This window comes from Salpingoeca rosetta (assembly GCF_000188695.1).
Source record: "Salpingoeca rosetta unplaced genomic scaffold supercont1.32, whole genome shotgun sequence".
In the NCBI taxonomy this organism is placed as follows: domain Eukaryota; class Choanoflagellata; order Craspedida; family Salpingoecidae; genus Salpingoeca; species Salpingoeca rosetta.
In genome coordinates this window covers 418,683-433,682 of record NW_004754902.1, presented here as the reverse complement: position 1 = coordinate 433,682, position 15,000 = coordinate 418,683, and the positions used below count along the sequence as shown (strand labels likewise).

Below are 15,000 nucleotides of genomic sequence, written 5' to 3'. Positions count from 1 at the left end.
GTGTGTGTGTGTGTGTGTGTGTGTGTGTGTGTGTGTGTGTGTGTGCGTGTGCGGTGTTTGTGTGTGTGCGTGTGCGAGTGTGCATGCATCTGTGTGCACGTGTAACAGCTCGTCGACGCTTCGCATCACACATCTCAACACATCCTGTTTGTCACCACCTCCTTCCCCCGACCACTAGCCCACCACCACCGCCACCACTACGAGTGATCGCCGGGTGCTGGCTGTATACGGTCCGTCCGGCAGCGGAAAAAGCGCGCTGCTGGCCAACTGGGCAAAGCACCACACGCGCACACACACGCAGGTACGGCATCAACAGGGAGGGAGATGAGTACAGTCGTGTGCGCAGGCGTGTGCGCAGGCGTGTGTGCAGGCGTGTGTGCTGTCACGCACGTATGTGTGCGTGTATGTGTTCGTTGAATGGAACAAAGGAAAGCAGAAGGATAGACGTTTCAAGAGCGCTTCTTTCTCTGACACACACACACACATGTACGCGCACACACACATGTACGCACACACACATATGCGCGTGTTGTCCAGGACTCTGTGTTTGTGCATTTCGCCGGCTGCGATGCAGAATCGTCGCAGCTCGAGAATGTCTTCCGTCGACTCTACAGTGCGTTGTCGTTGATGGTGGTGGCGATGATGGTTGGCGTTTGCTGTTTGTTGTTGTACAGCGTCTCCTACGCCCTCTCTGTGTTTGACGTACACACACCCACGTACACGCACGACACACGCACACGCACGCACACACGCACACACACACGTACACGCACGACACACGTACACGCACGCACACACTCACACACACACACACACGTACACGCACACATACATGCCAACAGGGCACTTGTTCCGCATCATCCTGAGCGATGATCAGGCAGCGAACGCCACAGATGGCGATGGTGATGGCGATGAGCGCCAGTCGCTGCTCGCTCTGGCCACCGCACACGACGTGCACACGCTTGTCAACGAGTATGTCGTCATCGTTGGTGTCACTGCCGGTGTGCTACTGCGTTGTACATGCGCTGTCGTGAAGTGGACTGTCTCTGGAGGGATCACGCTTTCCGCTGTGAAGTAATACGCGCCCAAAAGCACACTGACAAACACACACACACACACACACACACACACATACACACACACACACACACACACACACACACACACACATACACACATCGCGCTGCAGGCTCCCTCGGGTGCTGTCTGCCGCCGGCGCTGTTCTTTCTGCATCGAATCGCCGTTTATTTCTTGTCTTTGACGCGTTGAACCAAATGGCCAATACGCGGTTCTCGTGGCTCAAGGGTGGCGCCGTGCACAAGTGCGCACACTGTCACCATGTTTGTGTGTGCTTGTGTGTGTGCTTGTGTGCTCGTGTGCTTGCTTGTGTGCGTGCACTGTCACTGTTTCTATTTGCGCGTGTGCATGTGTGCTGTGTTACCCACCCCTTTGGTTTGCACATGCTCTAAGCTGCACCTCCCCTGCGCATCACCATGTCGGTTTCACAGCCTCGGCTGGTTGCCTGCAAGCATGCCGGCCAACGTCGTGGTGATTGCATCCACGCTACCGTGCGACTGCCAGGACACGCTCATGGCATGGAACACGCCGAGCTTTGAAGGTGACAGTCGCAGTCACGTGGCCACGCGTGTGAGAGCTTGCGACTGTGCGTGTATGTGTACGCGTTTGCGTTTGCCATCCGTCACCGCATGTCATGGAACCATTATCCCTTCATGACACACACACACACACACACACACACGCACACACACGCACACACACGCACACTCACATACATATTGCGCATACATATGTGACCTGGGCAGTGCCGCTGATGAGCGAGGAGGAGCGAGAAGATTTTGTTGTGCAGCGCATGAAGCTTGCAAGCAAGACGCTGACGCCACCCCAGCTCTCCTCCATTCTAAACGCACCCGCAGCCAAAAATGCCCTATTTCTGGTCCTCCTCACCTCAGAACTCGTTTCGTTTGGGCATTTCGAAAGCCTGGACGACAAGATTGCCGAGCTCACACGCACGCGGACAATTGACGCCCTTCTCGTTGCCATTCTCACCAGGCTCGAACACACGTTTGCATCGCAAGGATCTGCGGTGGCGGACGTTTTATCCGCCATTGCCGTGTCCCGAACGGGAATGGAGGCGGAGGAGCTGCGTGCAATTTGCAATCTAAACGCGCCCGAGCAGAGCATTGCCTGGTCTGCGCTGTACAACGCTCTTAGCTTCCTCCTCGTCGAGCGCGGAACAACGCTGTCCTTTCTCCACGACTACGTGCGCCGGGCAGGTGCGTTGTTTTGTGGCGCGCGTGTGTGTTTGTGTGATGTGTGTGCGTGTGTGTGTGTGCGTGTGGGTGTGTGGGTGGGTGTGTGCGTGTGGGTGCGTGGGTGTGTGTTTGTGTGATGTGCGCGTGCGCGTGCGCGTACACGCGTTCGTGCCTGTTCAGCAGGATTGCTGGTGCTTTGTTGAGGCGATGAAGGGTGTGGTCATGTAAACAGGACGTTGATCGTATTTGATGGTTCACACACACACGCATCGTTACAGTGCACAACAAGTACCTGTCGACGGCAGAAGCGCGGCGCGCTGCGCACGTGCGTTGTGAGTCCTTCTTCAAAGTGCGGCTCCTGCTGGAACGAAAGTCCGTTGACTGCCGCCGCCCCCACACCGTCGCGCTCATCCGCAAGCACACATGTCAGGAGCTCGTGCACCACCAGCTGCAGGCCAACCACATCGAGGTGATGCTTGCCAATGGTGGTGGTTGATGGTGGTGGCGGTGGCGGGAGACGTGTTTGACATCCACGTCTTGATTGCGATAACCATGTATTGCAACACACACACACACACACATTCACGCACACACACACACACACACACACACATTCACCTTGCGTCAGGCTGCGAGTGAGACGGTGACGGATCTGCTGTACATTGCCGCGTGCTTCCACCACGGGCTGCTGTCGTCAGTGCTGCCCGATTTGATCCAGACCCTCGAAGCCCTCACACCATCAACACCAACACGCCCGCAAACAAGCAGTGCAGGCAGCACACGCGCGGCCACTGAGGATAGTGACGATGCAGCGCAGGGGACGGGCGGCGGCCGTGTGTCGGACCGACTTCGCATATTCCAACAACACGACCAGCAATCACAACGACAACGACAGCAACGACAACAGCAGCATGGGCGTGCTGGTGTTGGTGCTGGTAGTGGTGGTGCTGGACACACAACTGCAGGCTGTGCTGATGGCGGCAGCGTGGTGGACAGGACAGGCCCCGCGTATGCACGCACAGCTCTGATGCTGCGTTTTGTCCGCACACACGCGCACGTGATCGAGCAACGTCTGATGGGGGTGTTGCAGGCTGCGCTCACCATGCCAGACACAAGCTTCATCTTCCAGCAGGTACGCCCGAGCAGGGCGGGCACTGGAATGTGGCAAGCTTACTGCGGTGTGGTTGCTGTGGCGTGAGCGTAACGGCATGTGTGTGCGTGTCTGTATGTGCACGTGGCCGCTAAAGCTTGCTCGCTCATATGGTGGCCGTTCCACCTCGCTGCGCAATCCATTCACGTGCATACATGCATGCATGCATGCGTGCGTCATGGTCATGCCAGGTAACGGACTTGCTCAAAGCGAGCACACCCTCTCCATCATCATCATCATCCTCGGCCCTCACGGCCCACACGCCAGCAGCTGCGCGCGCAGCGAAACAGGGCACCACCACCTCTATCACGACGATGACGCCCACCGCCACGACCACAAGCAGGCGCGGTGTCGCTGTCATCAGCAGCGATGTGGGGGAGGAGGGTGCTGTCACACCCTTTATGGAGTGGATGAACAAGCCCACGGCCGAGAACCCTTGCAGCTTCACCATGACGCTGCCGGAGTTTGAGGCTGTTGGTTGCGCGTGTGTCAACAGCGCTGGCGATTGTGTCGCCGTTGGCACAGACAACGCTCTCGGTATTCGAGTTTGTGTGTGTGTGTGTGTGTGTGTGTGTGTGTGTGTGTGTGTGTGTGTGTGTGTTTGTGTGTGTGCTCGTATGCGTGCGTTCGAGTTTGTGTGTGTCTGTGATGAAGAGTGCACCGTAGGGGTTTATGTCATGTTGCATTTTATGACAGGATGGGAGCATGCATTCCATTTTAACCATCTTCTACCCCCTCCACCTCACACCTCCGTACATCTGCGTACATATGCACCTCTGTTGCCAGTTGCGGTGTTTGAGGTGCGCACGTGTGGGAGCGTGGTTGCTGTGCTACGGGGTCACGACAGCACCGTCCTGAACGAGGGCGAGTGGAACCAGAGCTTCAAGGGCGCAGTCAAGTGCGTTGCCTTCAGCCACGACGACGCCGCTCTCATCTCAGCGTCTGTGGACGGCGCTGTGGTGGTGTGGGATACAACCACGTACTCGCTGCGCTTTCGCTTGGACGGGCACGCCCAGTATGTCCGTTCAATGTGCATCACATCACGCGATGTTCTCTACACGGCCAGCGAGGATGCGTGCGTGATTCGGTGGGACATTAACACGGGCGAGAAGCTTGGGCAGGTGCAGGCGCACAGCAGCGAGGTGGTGGATCTTGGATGGATGCGAGAGACAAAGGGCGCAATTCTCTCCATGACAATGGTTGGCGATGGTGATGTGATTGTCACCTTCAGCGCAGACACGGAAGTTAAGGGGTTCACACCCGATCTCAAGGTCCGTCTGCCTCTTGCATGTCGGTTGTATGTGTGCGCGCGCGTGTGCGTGTGTGTGTGTGTGTGTGTGTGTGTGCGTGCGTGCGTGTGTGTGTGTGTGTGTGTGTGTGTGTGTGTGTGTGTGTGTGTGTGTGTGTGTGCGTGTGTGTGTGGGGGGGGGGAAATGGGTGTTGGCAATTGAATGTTTCGCGAATGCACGTGTGTAAGTGTGCAAGTGTGCGTATTTGAGCGCGTGCGACTTGCCGCTTGACCACTTATTGCAACGATGCCCATCGATTTACTGCCATGATCACTGCACAGGAGCTGTTCTGCGTTTCATCAAAGCACATTCCTTCCCTCACAAAGGGTGCAACCATCACTGCCTCCCCAACGCAACGCGTCCTGGCTTTTGGTCAGTCGTGTGTACTCGTGTGTGCATGCGTGCATGCGTGTTTGTGTTTGTGTGTGTGTGTGTGTGTGCGTGTGCATACACACGTGTGTGCTTTGCATTCGCAGACCTCGGAGTCTCAACAGCCATCCTTTCTCTCATGTCTACCGCACTCACACTCCCATGCACTGACGCATTCGCCTTCTCACACCAATTAATCCTTCCAAACCAACACCAACACCAACACCAACACCAACCCACCACCACCACCACCACCCACTGCACCAAGGGGACCACCGCGGTGCTGCTGGTGTGATTGAGCTGGACACCCGTGGTCATGTGTCCAGGATTGCGCTCCTCCAACAGCACGGCGGGCACGTTACGCACGTCACATTCAGCGACGACGGCAGGTGTGTGTGTGTGTGTGTGTGTGTGTGTGTGTGTGTGTGTGTGTGTGTGTGTGTGTGTGTGTGTGTGTGTGTGTGTGTACGTACGTACGTACGTACGGTACGGTACGTACATATTACATGTTAGTGTGATGTGTGTGTGTGTGCGTGTGCATACACACGTGTGTGCTTGCATTCGCAGACCTCGGAAGTCTCAACAGCCATCCTTTCTCTCATGTCTACCGCACTCACACTCCCATGCACTGACGCATTCGCCTTCTCACACCAATTAATCCTTCCAAACCAACACCAACACCAACACCAACACCAACCCACCACCACCACCACCACCCACTGCACCAAGGGGACCACCGCGGTGCTGCTGGTGTGATTGAGCTGGACACCCGTGGTCATGTGTCCAGGATTGCGCTCCTCCAACAGCACGGCGGGCACGTTACGCACGTCACATTCAGCGACGACGGCAGGTGTGTGTGTGTGTGTGTGTGTGTGTGTGTGTGTGTGTGTGTGTGTGTGTGTGTGTGTGTGTGTGTGTGTGTGTGTGTGTACATCATGAGGACGTCATGTGCAAGTGCATTCTTCCGCCAGAGCATTTCTGTGTCCCCCACAAGTGTTACGAGGCCGCGCTCTCTGATGTTGCTGCTTGCGTTGGTTGTTTCTTCAGATTCTTGCTCACATCGTCGCAGGACAAGTCCTTACGCGTGTTTGCGGTGTCGGACTGCCTTGCTGCCGCACAGCCGTTTGACCCACAGGTATGGTTGTGTCACGCGTATCTTTGGTTGTTTCAATCGACGCAGGCCATAGCTGAATTCACACGACTGTGGTTTGGCATGGCGCTTAGTGATCGCTTTGCACACCTGTTCACCCACTACTTGCATACACTCGTGCACACACACACACACCAGTCATTCACATGACTCATCGCCCACCATTCTCGCGCGCACACACACACGCACGCACACACACACACACATACACACACACACACACACATTCACAATCGCACTCAGGCTGAGTTCAAGGGCAAGCCGTGCACGGAATGCGTGCAGGCAACAGGCCACACCTCCTGGGTACTGCGAGGCGCATTTATCGAAGGGACACACCAGTTTGTGTCTGCGGGTTTGGATGGCGCGCTGCGACTGTGGAAATTTCAAGTGGACAAACGCTCCAACCGCCCCACTACAGTTAAATGCGTTTCAGTCGTGGACGCACACGCGACGGCCATTGACACGCTCGTGTACAATTCAGCAATGGGGATGGTGATCACGGGCAGTGCTGACCGCTCCTGTCGCTCGTGGGATCTCGACAACTTGGCAGCAGCAACAACCACCGTCCAACACAAGTTCAAGGTGAGCAGAGCGGCAAACAGGTGAAAGAAGAAAGGCGCAAAGAAAGCGGGGGGGGGGAGTTGGAGGACTCTTTGGTGAGAGCTGTTTCGTCACACACACACACACACACACACACACACACACACACACACACACACACACACACACACACACACACACACACACACACACTACGGTCGCCGCTGCAGGTGACGGACATTGCGATGAGCGACGATGGCTCGCGTGTTGCGACGTCGTCCGATGATCGAACTGTTCATCTGTGGGATGCAGCAAACGCCACATGCACCAGCACATCCAGACACGCGCCCGCTGTCAACTTCAGGGGCATCGCATTCGCCGGTGAGGGTGTGTGTGTGTGTGTGTGTGTGTGTGTGTGTGTGCATAGGTGTGTGCATGTACACAAATGTATGTGCACATGTGTGCATGCATACGTGTGTGTGTTGTTGCTCGTTTTGTTTCAACGACATGGGTACTGCTGCCTTCCATAACCACTCATCACCCACACAACATGCTCAATGCACACAACACCATCGCCACCACACCCCAGGTGCACACGACGACGCGATTGTGACGGGCACTTCGCACGGCGACCAGTGCTACGTCTGGCCAAATTCAAAGCTTGACGCTGATCCGTGGGTTGCATGTCGTGTTGCGCCGTGTGCGTATGCGTGTGATTGTGTGATTGTGTGTGTGTGTGTACGTGTGTGTGTGTGCTCGTGTGCATGCGTGTGCATATGTAAGTGTGTTGTGTTCATTGCAACACATCCGATCCGTTTCTGCTGTCACGGAGCTCTGCCTATTGTCATGTTTCGCTGTCATCCGCAACTGAAATTGTCTCAAACTGCCATCAACAACCACAATCGTCACAGCTGCCAACAGCTCACAACCGCCACCGCCCCACCACCCACAAACCACCACCACTTCCACGAACCGCCAGATTGCGACTTCAGAGCGGTCCCCATTCCGGGGCGCAGGTGCTGTGCACACATCTCAGCAGCGACGAGTCTGCTGTTGCCCTCGGGTACATGACAGCAAGGTCAGTGCACACACGTTGCATTTGGCGTGGAACCGTGTTGCGATGCGGCCGAGGTCGTGGTGGTCGTAGGTTGTAGCTGAGGGCGGGATCAATAGCACACACGCGCACTTGTGATCTCATGCACGGTGTTCGGAGACTACTTTTCATAGCTGTCAACTCACTCACTCCCTCACTCCCTCACTCACTCACTCCCTCACTCACTCACTCACTCACTCCCTCACTCCCTCACTCCCTCACTCACGCACTCCCTCACTCACACACCCGCGCACGCACGCACGCACGCACGCACTCACCCACTCGTGGCCACACGTTGCCGCGCCAACACACGACCTGTGGTGCTGTTGCTGTTGCTGTTCAGCTTCAACCGAAAGTATAGCTGTGTCGTTATCATGCGCGTGCACGACGGCGAACGCGAAGCCATTCTCGAGGTGCCGCTATTCTGTGTGAAGACGCGTTGTGTGTGTATGTGTGTGTTTAAACGTGTATGTGTGTGTAGATGTGTGTGTGTGTGTGGTGTGTGGTGTGTGTGTGTGTGTAGACGCGTTTGTGTGCGTATATGTGTATGTGTGTGTGTGTGTGTGTAGGACTGCACATACTCCCGCGTGTGCTTACAAAGCATTTGAACACCAACATCCAGTGCCCTGGCCATCTCATCGTTTCTCGCGAATGTTTTACACCCATCATGAATACGTCTGAGACAGGGGTTCACGGACAGCGTTTCATTTGTTGCGTGGGCAGCGCGCGACAGAGTGGTGAGTCAACTTGGCAATTTGTGTCATTCCCTGACCGGTGTGGGCATACGCCCTTCTTGTTCAGTGCAAGTTTGCTATGTGCACACGTTTTCGCTTTGACGCGAACTCATGCACACAAACAAACGTGCATGTACACATTCCATTGTACAACGTCTGTTCAGATTGTGTCCGCCGCGGAGGACGGGTGTGTGCGTGTGCACCGTCGATCGGGGGAACTGATTGCCGAGCACACGCGCGGAAGCGGAGACAAAGATCGGAGCATCATGGAGGCAGTCATTGTATCACCATCACCATCATCACCACCACCACCACCATCATCATCTTCATCATTGAAGTCATCCAGGTAGTGCGGCTGAGTGCATCAAGCCGTGTGCTCTTGCCTTTCGCCCTCATGGCGATGCTTCTCGCACACATAGACAAACACACACACACACAACCATACAAACACACAAACACACAAACACACGCATGCACACACATGCACACACATGCACACACATGCACACACATGCACACACGCCTACACACAAACACACACATCTCACACATCTGCTCGCATGTACACGTGTACACCCTTTGTGGCGCCATCATCACCAAACACCAAACACAACAGCAGTGCCGGTGACACTTCGCTGCAGCTGCTGTTGTGTCGGGTGAGGAGTGTGGAATTGATTTCCCTTCACATTTCCCCGGACCCAACATCCGTTTACTTCAGCCAGGAGTGGACGCGCTGCTGTGAGTTGGAGAGAGCGTGTGTTTCTGTGTGCGTGTTCTTGTGCATGTTCTTGTGCATGTGTGTTGTGTGTGTGCGCGTGCGTGTTCTTGTGCATGTGTACGTGTTTGTGTTTGTGTGATGGCGTGCACGCGTTTGGCATTTCTGTATCGAATTTCCCCACATCCTCCCCACTCGCGACTCATCACACTCTTCCTTCCTCCTCGTCTCTTTTCCCTGCATTTCCAGTCGGCGACGAGCGAGTGGCGTGTGCGACGGCAATCCCAAAATGTGGTGTGCTTGCATGCACACTCGAGGGCGGACACCTCCAGTTCCTCAGCCTCAAGACGGGTATTGTATGCGACGATGGTTTTGTGTGTGTGTGTGTGTACGTGCGATAGTTTTGTGTGTGCGTGTGTGTGTGTGACATCGGCGCTCTACACGATTACTTACGGACACACACACACACACACACACACACACACACACACACACACACACACACACACACACACACACACACACACACACACACACACACGCAACCACACCTCAACATGAACAGGGGCGTTGCTTGCATGCATCGGACACGCTTCGCCGCTGCTGGCGTGTGCGTTTGACACGAACAAGGATCGCCTCGCCGTTTCCGACGATCAGGGCCGGCTGTTTATGTTCTCCATCAGTGGCAATGGCAAGGGCCCTCATGACGCCGGTGATGGTGAGAGTGAGGGACAACAGGTCGCAGAGGGCGAGCCGTTGCCTGCAAGCAAAACAGCAACATCGCCCCCAATCACAACGCTCGCGGACATGTTCGCGGACACGAGCGCACCGGCAGGACGTGTGCAGCTTCCAACGAGGAGCGACCATACACCACGCAGCGACGACACTAGCAATAACGACAACGCCAACACCGATGACAACACCAGCGGTGGTGGCGGTGGTTGTGGCGGGTTCATGTCTCTCCAAGCGGAGTATTCGATGTGCGTTGCCAGTGCGTGGTTGCAGTCGCTCTGCTTCTGTGCAGACGGCTCACAGCTGGCTGTTGGCTCCAACGGACATGTGTCCGAGAAGAAACGCGAGAACAAGCTGTCGTGCGCGTTGGTGGTGGACGTCCAGTCCAGATGCGTTTCATTTCGCATCGGCTCGCCGGACCTGGACGAGCTGGAGAGGAGCGTGGGCGGGTATCTGGTGGGATTGCGGGAACGAAACGCTGGTGGCTCCTCGTCACGGTCTGCATTGGCTGGACAGGCCTTGACATATGTGGACGGCCATGGCACAACGCGCCCGTTCCCGCCGTGCAACATCACATGGACAGACGTCGGCTACACCATCGCCTGCCTTCAGGTACTGCACGTTTGTTTGTTTGTTTGTTTGTTTGTTTGTTTGCTTGCTTGCTTGTTTGTTTGTTTGTTTGTTTGTTTGTTTGTTTGTTTGTTTGTTTGTTTGTTTGTTTGTTTGTTTGTTTGTTTGTTTGTTTGTTTGTTTGTTGTTTGTTGGTTTGTTTGTTTGTTTGTGTGTGTTTGTGTGTGTGTTTTTGTGTGCGCGTTTGTTTGTTTGTGTGTGTTTGTGTGTTTGTTTGTGTGTTTGTTTGTATGTTTTTTTGTGCGTGTGCGTGTGTGCGCATTTGTTTGTTTGAGTTATTTGTGTATTGCTGCACTTGAACCAGCTTTGGTGTCGTGCACCTCGAATCACCATGGCTTCTGCCTTCCTTCCATCGGCGTTCCTTTCCTACTGCGTTCAGTTCTTCTGCGTGTCGCTCCCGTTCACGTCTTCTGGAAACCGCCACATGCTGCTCGCGGGCAAAGGATCAACAGCCATCCTCATCGACACAACCAAGCACAAGGTGGCACCGTGCTGATGATGTGTCTGTGTGAATGAGTGTTGTGTGTGTTGAGGGGGGGGGGGGGTGAGTGTTGTGTGAGTGCGTGTGTTGTACGTACGATTGATTCCATTGGTTGCGACAGTGTATGTACCTGTGTACCCATGGCTGACACGAACACACTCACAAGCACACACACAAACACACACACACACACACAAAACTTCACGCAATCGCTCTTCTCATATCCTCTGTGACCCACGACTGTGCTCAGATTGTGCGCAAGTTTGAAGGGCAAACGCAGGGAACGCGGTAAGAGCACAACGAAACAACAGCACATGGTGCTTCATGGCATGGGTCACAGCCGTCACCTTGGCTACGGCTATCTTACCCCTCTTTCCCGGCGTCATTGTGTGCGCTTTTGGCGTTTCACTCCCTCATGTGCACCGCCGAAGACTCGTCAACATCACCCATTCACATTCCACAACCACCACCCACACCTATTCCACCACCACCACCACCACCATGGCTGCCAGGTTCATCTCCCGCTCGTTCGACGGGCGGGCCGTGTACACGTGTGGCGGCCACGGCACCATTGAGAAGTGGTCGCTCGACGCAACTCGCATATGGACAGCCGGTAGACACGCACAGGTCATCACAAACCCAGGTGTGCACACGTGCGTGTGCGTGTGTGTGTGTGTGCATGTGCGCGTGCATGTGTGTGCATGTGTGCGTGCATGTGTGTGCATGTGCATGTGCATGTGCATGTGCGTGCACATGTGTGTGTGTGCACATGTGCGTGTGAACGCGAGTACATCCACGCTACCACCCCGCCTTGCTCATCGTCACTCATCCCCCGCCCCAAACATGCCCCCATATTACCACCTTCGTCAACGGGCATGGCGTGTAGGTGTTGAGTCGCCGAGCGGACGCGCGGTGGCGACACCGTCGGCGGACGGATCGTGCATGCTCTGGTGCACACGCACGGGCGCACTCGTGGCAGCATGCCTCATGCCATTGAAGGATGACAGGCAGCACGCAGGGCAACAACGGCAACAGCAGCAACACGCAGGGCAGCAGCAGCGTGGCATGGCTGCAGAGGAGGAATCACGGTCCGAAAATCCGCTGGCACGTGTCGACCACGTGCTCGGGTGTTGCTGGCTGCCGTACGGGGATTACATCGTGTGCGCAACAAAGAGCGGCCGTGTTGGGCTGTGCCGCGTGGGCAGCGTGCTTCAAGACCATGGCACTGGCCTTCGTCATCGTGTTGGTGGCGGTGGTGGCGGTTACAGCCGAAGCAGCAGCAGCGTGAGTCTTGGTGGTGCGTCGTCGACGGGTAAGACACAGTCGGCAGCAACACCAGGAGGCATGCCAGCCATCCCCGAGACGGTATCCACAGCAGCACTGGACCAAGCAACGGGTGCATGGGGTACAAACAAGTCAACATCACCAAGCTCAGCACCAGCACCAGCATCGTCATTATCATCGTCACGATCCAAATCACCGCCTTCTCGCGGGGGGCGGGGCAAGCGACGACACAGGGCCGTGGTGCTGTCGTTCCAGACGCTCGCCGAACAGCACACGGAGCAGGTGGCGCAGATTTGCACTGCTGCCGGTGGCGGTGGTGGTTGTTGTTGTTGTTGTGTTGTGATGGTTGCTGTTGTGACTGGTGTTGTTGCTGCTGGTGTTGTTGTTGTGTTGTGACTGCGGTTGGTTGTGGTAATGTGCTGGTGTGGTAACTGACGACATACCACCACAATGCATTCTCAACATCAACTCATCTCCCACCTCACCTCCACGACCATTGCCTGCCACATCACACCCCTTCAGGTGAATGCGCTGTGCGTTTCGCCGGATCTAACACTCGTGACAGCGAGCAGCGACTGCACCTGTCGTGTCTGGCACCTCACATACACGCACGACGACGCCGACGACGACAGCGACAGCAGGGGCAGTCCGGGCGATGGTGGCGTTGGTGGCGGTGGTGGCGGTGGTGGTTATGTTGTAGTTGCCCGTGCTGGTGTCGTGTATCGACAGCACACACGAGACGTCTTGGACGTCATATTCGATGCAAGGTGTGTGCGTGTATGTGCGTGCGTGCGTGCGTGCGTGCGTGCGTGCGTGCGTGTGTGTGTGTGTGCGTGTGTGTGTGCGTGTGTGTGTTTGTACGTGCGCAAGTGCGCAAGTGCTGACGTCTCCCCATGCATCCCCTCGTGTGGAACATTACTCCCTGCTCGTGCACCACAAACGCGTAATGTAATGTAATGTAACACACCATTTCAACACGGCCGTGTTCTGCCTTGGTGCTTTCGTCAGGTTCAACACGATCCTGTCTGGTGGATGGGACCACTGCATCAAGATCTGGCGACGTGACGGCACAACACTCAACAGCATTGCCGTCCACGGCAACACAATCAGGTTGGGGGTGGGGGCGGAAAGAGCGGGGTTGATGCATCTGTGCACATTTGCATGTGTGCGCATTTGCGTGTGTGTGTGTGTAAGACAACGCACGCATTTGACACCCTTGTTTGCACACATGTACGCCACTCAATCACACACACACACACACACACACACACACACACACACACACACACACACACACACACACACACACACACACACACACACACACACACACACACACACAACCGCACGTATCTCGCTGCAGGTGCATTGTGCCGACTGCTGCTGGGGGTTTCGTTGCCGGTGACCGGCAGGGGCACGTCATGTTCTTCAAGGTAATATGGATGGATGGATGGATGGATGGATGGATGGATGGCTGGATGGATGGAGCTGACGAGCTTTCACAGTCTTCGCTCTCACACACACACACATGGACACACAGGCACAACCAAATGCACACACATACATGCACAGACACAGCAGCTTACGCTAACATACAGTGTCTGTCATTCATTGTCCCACATGTGACACAGCGTCGCGATGATGACGATGATCACGAAGAGATGGACGCACGCGAGTTTGCCAAGAGCCGCGCCCTGGCACGATGGTGCTCGTTCAGATGCTGGCAGCACTCCCTCATTCTTCACCACGCATGATACCCAATGACTCACTGAGTTTGCATTGACAAGAAGTTGTGTAAATGTAGCCACCTGTGACTTTTGTTCCTCTCCGCCACAAATACACGCACGGCATCACAATGACGATCAATCTGTTTCTGTGTCATTCATTCCACTTGCTTGAATAAAGCAGGATGCCATCATGGTCCTCACATTAATGTTCGGTTTGATCATTGTATTGAGAGGCAACAACGAACCAAAGGAGAAGGGTTGCGAGGCAGGACAAGCCGGGGAAACTCCCCAAACGCCGTTGCGGCGTGTCATTACGCAGAGGCAAATCGATACCACGGTAAGCCAACGCCATTACACACAGGGAGAGGGAGGGAGAGAGGTTCCCATGCACACGAGCGCACAAAGACACCGCCAGCGTCAAGTGCTCAGGAACACGAGCATGGATAAAAGACGTGTGAGCACAATTTGAGCCCGCGGAGGCGACAACCCGTGGCACAGACCAAGAGAGACAGCAAGGGCCAAGTGGGTAATTAAGAACAAGGGAGGGGAGGGAGGATGATTCAAGGTGTCACAGATCAAAATGCAACCAGCGTTGGTGATGACAAAGCAACCTCATGACGACAAGCCAAGCAAGGTGTCAGAGAACGACATCGAGCGAGCGAGCCATGTTGAGAAGGTGAGACGCTTAAGAGCGCTCGCCACGGATGCGGCGGGCCAGCTGGATGTCCTTGGGCATGATGGTGACGCGCTTTGCGTGGATGGCGCAGAGGTTGGTGTCCTCAAAGAGGTTGACGAGGTAAGCCTCGGCGGCCTCCTGCAGGGCAGAGACGGCG

At 55.5% G+C, this 15,000-nt stretch overlaps 2 protein-coding genes across 2 annotated transcripts in view; one reads left to right on the top strand and one right to left on the bottom strand.

Moving 5' to 3' along the window:
• The window catches only part of PTSG_12986 (uncharacterized protein), a 17,177-nt gene extending 2,809 nt beyond the window's left edge, over positions 1 to 14,368 (top strand). Inside the window, exons 8-38 of the mRNA XM_004988916.1 lie at positions 179 to 301; positions 538 to 613; positions 843 to 972; positions 1,190 to 1,321; positions 1,509 to 1,618; positions 1,824 to 2,294; positions 2,552 to 2,742; positions 2,902 to 3,405; positions 3,615 to 3,960; positions 4,210 to 4,694; positions 4,994 to 5,084; positions 5,350 to 5,470; positions 6,129 to 6,216; positions 6,475 to 6,813; positions 7,002 to 7,152; positions 7,361 to 7,445; positions 7,751 to 7,849; positions 8,208 to 8,277; positions 8,551 to 8,601; positions 8,763 to 8,944; positions 9,215 to 9,336; positions 9,563 to 9,664; positions 9,879 to 10,657; positions 11,055 to 11,156; positions 11,407 to 11,444; positions 11,669 to 11,799; positions 12,043 to 12,722; positions 12,963 to 13,207; positions 13,449 to 13,550; positions 13,804 to 13,873; positions 14,072 to 14,368. Coding sequence (XP_004988973.1) covers positions 179 to 301; positions 538 to 613; positions 843 to 972; positions 1,190 to 1,321; positions 1,509 to 1,618; positions 1,824 to 2,294; positions 2,552 to 2,742; positions 2,902 to 3,405; positions 3,615 to 3,960; positions 4,210 to 4,694; positions 4,994 to 5,084; positions 5,350 to 5,470; positions 6,129 to 6,216; positions 6,475 to 6,813; positions 7,002 to 7,152; positions 7,361 to 7,445; positions 7,751 to 7,849; positions 8,208 to 8,277; positions 8,551 to 8,601; positions 8,763 to 8,944; positions 9,215 to 9,336; positions 9,563 to 9,664; positions 9,879 to 10,657; positions 11,055 to 11,156; positions 11,407 to 11,444; positions 11,669 to 11,799; positions 12,043 to 12,722; positions 12,963 to 13,207; positions 13,449 to 13,550; positions 13,804 to 13,873; positions 14,072 to 14,194 — 6,339 coding nt within the window. The 3' untranslated portion in view covers positions 14,195 to 14,368. The remainder of the gene's footprint in view (positions 1 to 178; positions 302 to 537; positions 614 to 842; positions 973 to 1,189; positions 1,322 to 1,508; positions 1,619 to 1,823; positions 2,295 to 2,551; positions 2,743 to 2,901; positions 3,406 to 3,614; positions 3,961 to 4,209; positions 4,695 to 4,993; positions 5,085 to 5,349; positions 5,471 to 6,128; positions 6,217 to 6,474; positions 6,814 to 7,001; positions 7,153 to 7,360; positions 7,446 to 7,750; positions 7,850 to 8,207; positions 8,278 to 8,550; positions 8,602 to 8,762; positions 8,945 to 9,214; positions 9,337 to 9,562; positions 9,665 to 9,878; positions 10,658 to 11,054; positions 11,157 to 11,406; positions 11,445 to 11,668; positions 11,800 to 12,042; positions 12,723 to 12,962; positions 13,208 to 13,448; positions 13,551 to 13,803; positions 13,874 to 14,071) is intronic.
• A 5-nt stretch (positions 14,369 to 14,373) lies between these two features.
• The window catches only part of PTSG_10057 (histone H3), a 954-nt gene continuing 327 nt past the window's right edge, over positions 14,374 to 15,000 (bottom strand). Inside the window, exon 1 of the mRNA XM_004988915.1 lies at positions 14,374 to 15,000. This exon is cut by the window's right edge and continues 327 nt beyond it. Coding sequence (XP_004988972.1) covers positions 14,853 to 15,000 — 148 coding nt within the window. The 3' untranslated portion in view covers positions 14,374 to 14,852.